The 11,898-nt window shown below is 43.7% G+C and overlaps 2 protein-coding genes across 3 annotated transcripts; one reads left to right on the top strand and one right to left on the bottom strand.

Annotated features, from left to right (window-relative positions):
- Positions 1-668: 668 nt before the first annotated feature.
- LOC106643314 (uncharacterized) lies at positions 669-5,046 on the bottom strand. The gene is made up of 8 exons (XM_089589544.1): positions 4,952-5,046; positions 4,770-4,883; positions 4,252-4,303; positions 3,929-4,177; positions 3,482-3,845; positions 2,796-3,043; positions 2,397-2,720; positions 669-1,617 (listed from the first exon to the last, which is right to left on the bottom strand). Exons 2-8 carry the CDS (start codon positions 4,832-4,834, stop codon positions 1,327-1,329), a joined length of 1,593 nt encoding a protein of 530 aa, XP_089445670.1. The 5' UTR covers positions 4,835-4,883; positions 4,952-5,046; the 3' UTR covers positions 669-1,326.
- Positions 5,047-7,188: 2,142 nt separating this feature from the next.
- Positions 7,189-10,958, top strand: LOC106646409 (uncharacterized). 2 transcript variants are annotated; one of them, XM_089589313.1, is made up of 5 exons: positions 7,189-7,329; positions 8,064-9,124; positions 9,420-9,854; positions 10,402-10,467; positions 10,543-10,958. In XM_089589313.1, the coding sequence occupies exons 2-5, from the start codon at positions 8,915-8,917 to the stop codon at positions 10,744-10,746; spliced, it is 915 nt and encodes a 304-aa protein (XP_089445439.1). In that variant the 5' UTR covers positions 7,189-7,329; positions 8,064-8,914; the 3' UTR covers positions 10,747-10,958. The 2 variants fall into 2 exon arrangements, with proteins under 2 accessions (XP_089445439.1, XP_089445438.1); XM_089589312.1 differs by having other exon boundaries at positions 9,420-9,881; positions 10,402-10,958.
- The last annotated feature ends 940 nt before the right edge of the window (positions 10,959-11,898 follow it).

Genomic DNA, 11,898 nt, shown 5'->3' with positions numbered 1-11,898 from the left:
GAGGTAAATTTTCGTAAAAAAAAGTTGTGACCACTGATGAGGAAAAGTATTTCAATCTTACTGTATGTGCATCAAATACCACATTTCAAGGGCATTTTAAGATAAACAAGGGCCTACATAACGACAAGACTCCAATAAACCATTTCGGCTTTCCTGTGCCGTATTTATTTTCGGGCTTGCAGTTTCCTAAGATGCATGTTCCCCAAAGAGGAAATGGGGTACTTTTGTGAGTCCACAAACGGCTCCACTGGAACATTTGGACTTGAGCGTCAATAAACTCACTGGCATGCCACGACTTCTGTCTTTATTCCAAGTCGTGCTCTTGAATTTATCAGGAAATCCAATTAAAAAAATAGAAATCGAAGATCTGGCATCAATGTGTTCTCTCAAAGAGCTCATCGTGGCCAAAAATGTCTTTGATTATCAAGGGCGCGGTTGCCTCATAATCGACAAACTGCTATACAACTGGAATATCAAAGTGAGTTTAAAGAATTTTGGTCATATTCCGTAAGTTTCACCACAGACTGCAAGGCTATGTACACTTTTAATTTTTTTATTTGTTTTTTTTTTTTTTTTTTTTTTTTTTTTTTTTTTTTTTTTTTTTTTTTTTTTTTTTTTTTTTTTTTACGAAAATTCACATCAGCAAAACTTAGCGTGCTAGATTATACATAGCTATATTTCAATACAAATTTATGGTTTTGTACCTGCACAAACGTTATTCATTCAATATCGCCTCTTAATCGGATGGCCTTTCAAGAGAATAATTTTTTAACATGCTATTGGCGATCGTTCAACTTCTTTAACGGGGCTCTCGAGCTATTTTCTAAAACACCGAGATGAAATACAATAAAATTTGACGGGTTTTTTGTTGTTCATAAGTATTTCTTTGAAAAATTATGAATCCCGCATCGTTGAAAAATTCATGCTCGATAGTTTTTCAGATCGCCCTGGATACTTTTTGATACAAGTTTTTACTCCCCAAGTTACGACGGTACTTCATCGCGATAAAGTTATACCTACCGTTCACGCAGAAACGTTATTGTACGTACCTTGTATAATTTTAGTTCGCAGGAAACAAAAAATAAAAAAACGAATCAATTTTTAAAATGGGATCGAGTGGGCATATATATCGTATCAGATGATCTCTTCAGGTAACACCGGCAAAATCTCCATTGAGCATACTGCAGATGATGCATTATTAAAAACGTCTCAAAAGAACCTCCGTAAATATAGGTGTATGAAATGCAATACTGTATACACCCCCACACTTTACGTACGCAATAAACAAGTGAGATTAAATGAACCATCGATCGACATTCACAATTTTTACGCATCGACGTGAGCTGCACCCAGCTGGTCCTCCTCCTCATTCTCGTCGCCGCTGTCCTCGAGCTTCTGGGCTCTGCAAACTTTCTCGAAAAACTTGAGATGCGCCTCTCGCGCGCTCACCGACTCGACGTCCTTCTTGACCGCCGGTGTCCTAGCTGTCTTCCTGCCACGCTTTGTTTTTCGCCTGATGCCAGTGGGTACCGATCGGCGCACCAGGGGACGATGCTTCGGCTCCTTCGGCTCCATCATTCGTCTCAGTGCGGCGAGCAGCCGGTGCATGAGCTCGAACTAAAGAGGAGATGACAATTCATGAGAGAAACACACGTGAGTATTGTTTAAATTTTTAGGGGGGGGGGGAAAGAGAGAGAAGTAAGTTTAAAAACCCTGGCGTGACTATTATAAATTTTGCGCTGTCATTGACCCACTTGAGTGAGTGGCGCTACATAAAAGTTCGCAGTACATTAATTTCAGTGACGAGCGACCAATTTTTTTTTTTTTTTTTTTTTTCTTTTGCAGGCGTTGGAGGCGACAGCAGACGTGAGAAAAAAGAAAAAACAGCCGGAGACGGCGATTTTCTCCGCAGAGCCAAAAGAAGCGTGCCGCGACGTCTGCGCCGGTATAACGGGAAAAATAAAAATTATCAGAACGTCCAGTGCTCCCGTATACGGCTGTGAGTAATAATAAAAAATAGTGGCTCTCTAAAACGGGCTAATGAAAATAATTGCTCCCCCCTTTTCCGTGTTTTTGTTACAACGAGCGAGTTTATGACGCGCCGTTTTTTTTTTTTTTTTTTTTTTTTCGGTTTTTGTTGAATCTCGAAAATTCTTCCATCTCCCCAACAACTTTTTCTTCTTCCCCCTCGTTTCTTCTAATCACAACTTTCCAATGACTTGGAATGTTCAACCGATAAATAATTTTTTTTTTTTTTTTCTTTAACGCATTTAATCGTACGTCTATGTGTGTTTAGATCACCGAAGCTACAAATTTTCAGTCGCTTGACTTGAAATTGAAAAAACAAAACACAGAGCAATGCGACGAGGAGGAGGAGGAGAAGAAAAAAAGCTGACCTTTCTAGCCGCATCCTCGGCCTCGCGGGTCTCCTTGAGCTCCCTGAGGAAGCCTTCCCGCTCGCAAGTGACCACCAAATGCTGGGGCAAAAGGTCGAGTTCGGCGCTCAGGCGCTCGTAGGTGTTCTCGAGGGCCCTGGCCATGGCCAGCGGCTCGACCCCGGCGACGTTCGGCCCAATGCAGCTTTCGTAGGCGTCCTCGACGAGGATGCGCGCGCGCAACACCTCCTCCGAGCAGACGAGCGCCCGGAAGCCCTGCTGGACCAGCCGCGAGCACCGGCGCTCCAGAACTCGGCCACGGCGCTCCTCGAGCACTATGGACGACTGCACTCGGAACAAATCAAGTTACTTTCACGGGAGCTACGGGGGTGGCGTGTGTAAAAATGCACGTATGTGTACCTCGAGTCGGCCGATGTCCTCGAGCACGTCGTTGATCTCGCGCCTGACGCGCCCCTCGGCCTCGTCGATCCGCGACATCATCTCGGCCATCGGCCCGCCGAGCGACTCCAGTTGCACCAGGGCATTGAGGTTCTGCACCTCGATGGCGCGGTAGATGCGCAAAAGGTCCCCGGGCTCGACCAGCCCCAGATCGCTCGGGGTCTTTGCCAAGCTGCTGGGCAACGCGTTGGCCTCCTCCTCGAAGGCCACTACCCGGACGAAAGTAAAACTCATTACGTTTTGTTACGGTACACTTACCTGTATATATACAACGCCATTATCATTTTTTTTTTTTTTGCTCGAAAAATTTGCAGTTGGGGGCGTAACAATTGGTCATGTAAAAAAAAGGACTTCCAACGCAAATAGTGATGCTTTAAACATGGTGTCTTGGCGTTAAATCGCGTACACGCGAGTGAAGGAGGAAGTTGCCAATATATACACATATAAATGAATTATATAGAGAGGCGCGAGTTTTGTCGCCATCTCAAGCCAAGTGTAAATTACCAGAGGGGCTATCGAGCGGAAGGCAGAAGGAGAGAAAAAAAGCAGGGGACACATGTGACGTATTATGGAGGACAGTAGGACAGACGCGCAAGAAGCAATAAGAGAGGATAGGAGGGGGAAAAAAAAAAAAAAAGTTCACCGACCTATGAGCGATTGAAGGGACGAGTTGTGCTCGTAGTCGCTGGTCGCCGCCAAGTCCCTCACCGGCGAATCCTCCTCCTCCTCATCTACTCGGTGGTGATCCTCTTGGTCGTCCGGTTCATCCACGGTCGGAGGCGCAACCCAAAGGACGAAGCGGTGGCAGGCGCGTACCGTGCGCCACGTCTCCTCCCAGTGGTAGACCTCGAGCCGCGTTTGGCCGTAGCGCCGGGAGAGCTCGTCCCTGCGCTCGCTCAGCTCGCTCGTGAGCCGCAGCTCCACCTCTGCCGCCTCCAGCATCGACATGCTCTTCGCGTGCTCCCGCGCGAGAAAGCGCTCCAGAGCGCTCGCGCATGACTTGTACTGGTGCTTTTTTGGGGGGAAGGGATGGAAATATTATTATTATTATTATTATTTTTGTTTTTTTTTTCAATTGAGAAAATTGAGGGTACCTTGATCTCGAGGAAGGCCCTTCGCTCGATGTCGAGCTGCTGGTCGAGCTTGATGCTGGCGTCGCGTTTCTGCCCGATGAGTAGCCGCCACCTGGACAGTTGCCTGACACCCTGGACGTAGCGCGTCTTGGAGAAGCCACCGCCGGCGCTCTTGTTGCCCCCTTCTCCTCGACGCAGCGCCTTCAGCAGGACCGCGGCCGACGGATCCGCGGGCCTCTCGGTGGTGGCTGCAACGCCGCGTGGCTCGAGCTAAATACCACGGGCAGTACCGAATTTTTCATGATTGGCGAAACACTCGATTTGGCGTATTGCTAAGCACTTACGTTTTTCCCGCCGCCAGCTGGGGTACAGGGAATGCCTTGGTTTGCAGCGACCCTGCGCGTAGAAAAAAAAAAAACCAAACAAATAAAATGTCACGCTCACATTTTTTGAAAATGGTTCACCGGGTAACAATAACGGCAATTGAGAGTTTAACTGTTGTACTGTTATTTGTATATTTCACAGGTTGGGTGATATGTGGAGGGTTCTTTTTTTTTTTTGTCTTTAATAATAATAAAACAAATGATAGTTGAGAGTGTCAGCGATGTGTTTGAATTTTCACTGGAAAGAAAGAAAGACGGGAGGGGGAGGGAGAAAGCTATCGCGTGGCACGAGTTTATTTTTTATAATTTCCTTCGAAAGGAAACAGGAAGCCCCGAGAAAGACGGTGATTAACCTTATGCGACCGGTTAACCAAAATGTTGTTTTTTTTTTCTCGTGCACGTGCCTTGTGGGGTATATTTGTTTAAACGCTTTTGATTGGGAAAAAAAGGTGGAAAATGGTCTCGATGTCACACTGTACCTGGAGCTTTCGTCGCCTCTTGTTCCACTCGTGCAAACGGCTACGCTGTCACCACCGTCGACCATCGCGTCCACGTTAAAGTAACAATAATGTCATCCTCGATGCACCAGAAACCTATATATGTACATGTAAAAACCAGCAGATGAGCGCAAAAAGAAGAAAAGGGGAAGAAAGAAACTCACGAGCTCTCCTTCGATTATCCGGAGCGTCTCGCTCTGTCGAGCAGGCATCTCGTTATTCCTCGTTTAAACGCGATGTCGTCGTAGTGGGGAAGGACACGTATACATTTAAACGGTCAACATACAAGGTTATTCAGTTATTGTGTAGGTACATATGCGGAAAGAGTTTTACAAGTACTATTACTTTCGCCTGTCGTACCGAGCACCACCGATTCTTGGAAGAAAATAAGGGAAAAACACAACAAAAACAAGGATGAAAAGTTGCTCGACCCGCACGAAGGTTGTCCTATTGTTATTTGTAACGCCTATACGTTGGTTGTATGAAGAGCTTTTGGTGTCGGTGGGCGGGTGGGGAGAGCGATTGTTTGGTTGTTACGGCGACGGTTCTTCTTCCGTTAGAGCTTTTGGAAGCTCATTTTAAAGCTCTTGGCTTGCATGTTTGCACGTTGTACAACATGTGTAGTACATACTATAGTCACATACCCGGAAATTTGTAAATCGTTTCGTTAAAAGCTCTTGCGTGTATTGATAAACGCGTGCAAGTCTACAAATGTAACGATATAATACGAAGCTGTACATATTATATACGCTTCGTTTCCAAGAATCCACGGAAAAGTAATTTTTCTTAGTTAATGTACCTTAAAAGGTGTATGTAGGTACTCCATAAGGTGTTGTAAATATATACGTACACGATGTAAACAGAAAAAGAGGGAGACCGTGCCCTTGATGTATACAAACCGTAGCGATCAATTTCAATTTCGGGTGCAAAGTGGCCGTGACCGGTTCCGCTCCTGTATAATATACTTACTTTTTCTGGCACCCACCACCCTATATATGTACAATACATGTAAAGGTTCAAGAGGCGCCTCATCATCATTATCATCGTCGTAGCGTAAAAGTAATGCGCCAGCGGGAGAAATTTTTCGATCCCAATTGCAATCTCGTTATATTGTCTTGTATACTCTCTCTACACTATGTTGTATTCACATCTATATGCCCGGGTGTTTGTGTGCCCAAGCATGCGTGGATGTACTTATATACGTCTATTCTATATATAACTACTTACTACACGCTAGTTGCTACTTTTTTTTTGCATGTATGTGTTTATTTTAGAAAGAGAAATCTTTATTAATCCTCTATCATATAATGATACATAGGTATGTATGCTTGTGTCACAAAGTACTATACGAGCGCCAAAATGACGATCAGTCGACCGATTTATATTAAAATAACTGTAACAACTCTGTGTCTGTATAAAGATTTCGGAAAATCAAAAGATCCATTGATCACTATTGAGAAAAAAAGGGTTGCCCCAAAATCGGTAAGCAGATCGGTAAGCGGGAAACACCCTGTGGGCTCTATCGAGGCACACGTAAAAATGTCTCCCTTTACGTTATTATTTTTTTTAAATAATTTTAAGAGGAGATCAATGTCCTGACTCTCTGTAGAGTACCGTATGTATGATCTTTTTTCTATTGCAAGGCAGAGTGTGTATAGACGCGCGCGGTAGAAAAGCAAAGGATGAGACGCGTACATGTATGCAACACACGGCTCCCCAGTGTAAAAGTACGTTACATACGTCACGTCGAGGAAGAAAAAAAGGACACGTGTATATATATAACCATTATTATCTAGTTATCTAGCATGTATATATATATACATATAGTACCTAAGTCTAGAATATGTAGGTACGACAAGTAGGTGGGTGGTGTATAGCGAGAGAGGAGAGCGCCAAAAGCCACGGCTCAGGTAGCACGCAGGTACAGCTCTCCTTCTCCACGCTCTCGCGCATATATCCGCCACCTTCTCCGCCACATCCCACTTTCATTGTTGTCCGTCTTATCTGCAGCCCGTGATGGCTGATGCACCGACGCTCACCGTATTATATACTTATATATACCTACGTGCCGCGCACAACGTGTAGCGCTCGGAACAATATCTGACTGACGGACACGACTTGTAAGTGCCGTTGTAAGTATAAGTACACACGGTAACGCGTTGCTTGACTTTTCGGGAGCTCGTTATGTTACGAGTGTGTATGTGTGTGTGGGTGTGTATATGGTTGTACTTGCCGCATAGAAAGTTGGCTAAATTTTTCGGACACCTGCGCTGCCACCGCGGCGAGGAGTTTGGTGCTCTTCTTTTGCAGTGACTCGCGAAGACGCGCGCTAGAAAGATGTGCGAGCATCCTTTTTTCGTTCTTTTTTTTTTTTTTTTTTTTTTTCCTTTACTTTAGATGATTGATACGTCAAAATGTTGATTTGTTTTCTCTTTTACGTGTGAGAAAAGTTGTTTTTTGTGATGGTGTTGGTGATTTTCAATCGACGCAGGACTCATTCTTTACAAATGGACCACATGGTGCTGGAATAAGGGAGTATTTGGTAAATATATGTATCTATTTCATGAGAGTTACGAATGATTTTTTCGTTTTTTTCTTTCATGGAACGAGTGTCATTATATACAGTTGCGCTATGGTTTTTTTTTTTAAAAGTGATTATCGTGTGTGTGCGCCACACGGCGATTTTACAATTAAAGGACGCGGCGAAATTTTCCCGTCGACTTTCTAATACACCTTCTTCTATATGAATCTTTCGTTGAACAACTCGCGGATTGTTGTTACTGTTGTTATTATCCACGTAGACAATTATAATGATGCATGTATACATGTATACGCGTCATGCAACGACACGCGGCTGATTAAGTATAAACATGTGAGTTTACCGCTTATATTCATTATTTTCTTATTTCACTTTCAATGTATGTTTTTTTTATAAATTCTCTTAGTTTTTTGTTGCGCGTGTTCCGATGATTATTTGATATAGGGTTGTTTCCAAAGTACGATGTACGATATGCTTTTATAAAGGTGTGCGGTTAATTAAATTAAAAGTGATGTATGATTGTCATGGGCCGTGACGAGCGCGACTTTCTCGAGCGTTTGAAAGAGAAAATCGAGTATATCCGTGGATTATAGCGTTTGTCAACCCTCGGGAGAAATAAAATAATTAAACTCCTGTCGCGTTAAACGATCAGAAAATAAAAGAGAACCGACAAATTGGGATGCAATCAAAAGAATTTTTTTTTTTTTTTTTGATTGTTTATCCATCTCAATATCCAGGTAGACGCAACAGCAGCATCGTAACGGCCACCCCACTCTGTACGAGCTCTCCCTGCGCCAACCCGCGGAAAGGAAGAAAAGAGAGTCCACCAGCCCGTGAAGAGAGACGTCCGATAACATAGATACGCACGTACATCCATCGAGATCGTAAAATCCCAGCGCGGGTGCATCCGGCTGTGCATACTCTACACCTTACCCAAAGGCACTGGTGACGAAAGAAGCTGCAGACCGGCGAAAAAATCGGTAAGAGAGGGGCCCCCGGATGCCGTCCCGCATCCTGCCGATCGGCAGCCACTCTCGTTGCGCGAGCCGTCGTCTTCTCGCCAGCCCCGCAGTTTATTACGCTACACTGATGCATCTACGGATACCTACGATACTTTTTCCACCCATCGCTGTGCTTACGCCAACCGACGAAACTGCTTGCGATAGATAGTATAATATACATATACGAGTACGCATTTTTTTTTTTTTCTTTCTTTTTAACGTGCATCGTACAAGTTGCTTTTGCCCACATTGCCGGTGCAGAGCGTGGCTGCAGGCAATCGATATATACTTCTCGACGCCGCACTTGCTCCTTTGCACCCTAGCTGAGCGCCAGATGAGCCGCGTATACAAACGATAAAACAGTTATACCCCCCAATAGTTGGTGGATCGTTCGTAAGCGAAATGTGATTGCGTGTGATGGACAACAAATTGCATTTACATACGGAGACACTATATTAACAACCGCGATCGGCCAACTGTGTATTACTCAAGCTCGTCGGGTCGCGGGAAAATCGGTATTAGCTTGGAGAGGGTAGGAAAAACCAAAATCCAAGAGTATACTCGTTGGAGACGGAAGCAGCGGAAAGATGCGTTTGATCCTGGTTGCGTTGTCCCTGATGCTTTCCGGGGGTGACTGTCGCTGCGGCGAGCGATTAGAGAGGGCCCTCGACCTGATGCAGCAGCGGGGCAGCTCGGCGCGCCGGAGGTACGACAACGGCGACGACTCGGACGTCGTTTATCGCGAAAAACTCAGATCCGCCCCCATCGAGGTCTCCGTCACGAAGATACAGGTAGAGGTGAGCCGTTACAACATATATTTGTATACACGCTAACTTTTTTTTCTTCAAACAAACTGTAAATTTATAATATTTGATCGGTCAACATTACAATTATATGTATACGTTTCCAACTGCATCGTTTCATAGGTGAAAAATTCAACAACCGCGTTTCATCTAAGCTTTTTTGTCTATATGACTGAGGTTTATTTTCTTCTTGTCAATTGTTTAAAATTGTTTGAAAAAAAAACAAAAAAAAGAAAAAAAGTTCCTTTCCTCAAAATAATCGTTTTGCAACGTAAAATCCATCCCCTAGATTCCCAGCCCAAACAGCAGCAGCAGCTCGAGCAGCCGGGACAACTTGGCTTGGGCAAAGGTCGAGCGTTGCGCGTACGAGCCGAGCAACAACTCGATCCGCACGCGAGTGGCGTTTAACGAGCTGGCCGTTACGGGCCTCGTCCGACTGGTGGCCCACGAGCCCGGCGTACCCAGCGGCCGTAGGCTCGCCGATCGCCTCCTGCCCGCCGAGTCGTGTCGTATGAGTTTGCGCCTACGCCGAGCCGGCATGGAGTTTTACACCAGCCCCATTGCCCGGGGCCGGGGCCAGATGCGCATCAGGACTGAGTCGAGCTTCCTCGAGCCGAGATTCGCGTCCATATACGCTTACGGATGCAGGCCGGTCACATCCCCCGTCAGGAGGCCCTTTGCTGCCTACATCGATCGGGACATCGACTCGGAGCCCCGGGGCAACGTGGGCGTGTTTCCCGGACTGCTGCTGGTGAGCAATTGATTCCGCCTTTTTTTTTTTTCTTCGCAAGATGCAAGAGCTTTGTCAATCGAGTCAAGCTATTTTTCGACTACTCTTCGTCTTTTTCTCCCCCGACACACGTTGTTGACAAAACTATCGGCATTGGTTTTGCAATTGCACAATAAACTTGGATGTGATTTGACAATAAAAATCGGTCAATTTTCAAGGATACTCCGAGTGCCAAAAAGCCGAGATTTCGAAATACATTGTACACATAGTTTTAAATTAATCAAGTATACTTGTAACGCGGGTTGTAAAATGATCTGTACAATATATATGTACCATCAGGTAAAGGTTGTGAAATCCTTTTTTTTTTTTTTTTTTTTTTTACAATTTATTGAGCAACTTTCTTGTAGGTCAAGATCGACAATAAAATTCCGCAAGGAAGGGGTATTTCCTGACTAGAATCGCTTGCGAAAATGTTATAAACAAAGTACTCGCGATTATTATACAAAATACGTAGATAAAATTAATGAACTGTCGACGACAGGCAAGCAATGACTACAACTCGGTGTTCAATTCGTCGGCCTTTGACAACGATGCCGAGGACGAGGACGTGCAACACGACGAGGGCGTGAACGGCGAGGAGATCGACGAGGTGGCCGGTGTGATCGGACTGGCCAACGACGAGGAGAACCGTTTGGGCGACAACGCGGACAACGACGCGATACTTGACAATCTTTGGCGCTCGCGCGGCGACATTGCCCGCGAGATGGAGGACGTGTTCCTGAGGAGCGCCAGCCAAGCCATCACCCACTACATCGAGCGCCAACTTCATCCGGCTATCAAGGAGACGCTCATGCTGTCCATGGGGTACACCATTAGTTACGGATGAGATGAGCAAGTCAGCGTGTGATGATCTACACTTGCGGTCGGTCTCTCTTGCGCGGCGAGACGAGTTTGTACTTTTACGAAGGCGCGTCTTCGTCGCAGGAAAATTTAATTTTTTTTATATCTCTCTGCCAAATAAGTAGAACAATTTTACAATTCTTCATTGAGTAGCATAAGTAGCTCAGCGTTTTATGTACAATAGTTTTTTTTTTTTTTTTTTTTTTTTTTTTTTAGACAAGAATTTCTTAAAATTACGTGTTACATCTTAGTTTTATGTAGATCAATCACGTGAAATACTAGCAAAAAAATGCGAAAACCTTTGTGTCGTAAAAATTGACTTTATTAAAGAGTAAACCGTCTTATTAAACAGGAAAACTGTATGTATAATGATTGTTTTGTCTTTAAAATAAAACCAATGCGTAACAATAAGATACTTTATTTCCAAGACAAAACAATGTCCTTTTCAATGAGTAAATTTTATTCGTGCACATATCACAGTAAAGGTAGTAATAATAATTACTTGTAGATGTACGGATGCTTCGAACGGCAATGTTGCATTGTTTAGTTAACATGACGGATAATCAACCCGAGAAAAACCTTTACTGTAAGCCAATTAAACAGACATTGAATTTTTTTTCAACTTATAAACAGTAAATTTTCAGATACTCGATACATTATGTACCTTTGTAAAACACAAAGGTCAGATTTTCGAAGTGAATATTTTTAAAATTAACATACGCGCAATCGCGATGTGTAAATTTTTTTGTACAAGTGTAATACACGTATGCACATTACTGTCTTAAGGAGTAAATAAAAAAATAAAATAGGAGAAAAATACACACAATTCATAACACGTAATTACTGAATAGTTTTTGTACTAGAATTATGTAAATCGGAAAGCTACAAAATGTATATTACATTATAAATGCTTAAAAATATGTTTTTGACATCAAATGGTCAAAACTTTTTTATCACGAGCATGAAGAGAATCGACAACAAGTCTATCAGTATCTATCCACATATAAGATGGAAAAATCACTTTAGTATTATGATTAATAATTACCACATAAAAATTAAAATGTCTGTCAACTTTTTTCTAATCTTTCCTGTACAAGATGTACTTTAACACATGTATATGTAATCTTATCATTCATGC

The sequence above is a fragment of the Copidosoma floridanum genome, unplaced genomic scaffold (assembly GCF_036245765.1).
Source record: "Copidosoma floridanum isolate Cflo_tuat_1 unplaced genomic scaffold, Cflo_Japanese_pri ptg000009l, whole genome shotgun sequence".
NCBI lineage: Eukaryota > Metazoa > Arthropoda > Insecta > Hymenoptera > Encyrtidae > Copidosoma > Copidosoma floridanum.
Note: the sequence above shows the minus strand (reverse complement) of the source record. Positions and strands in the feature narration are given on the sequence as shown.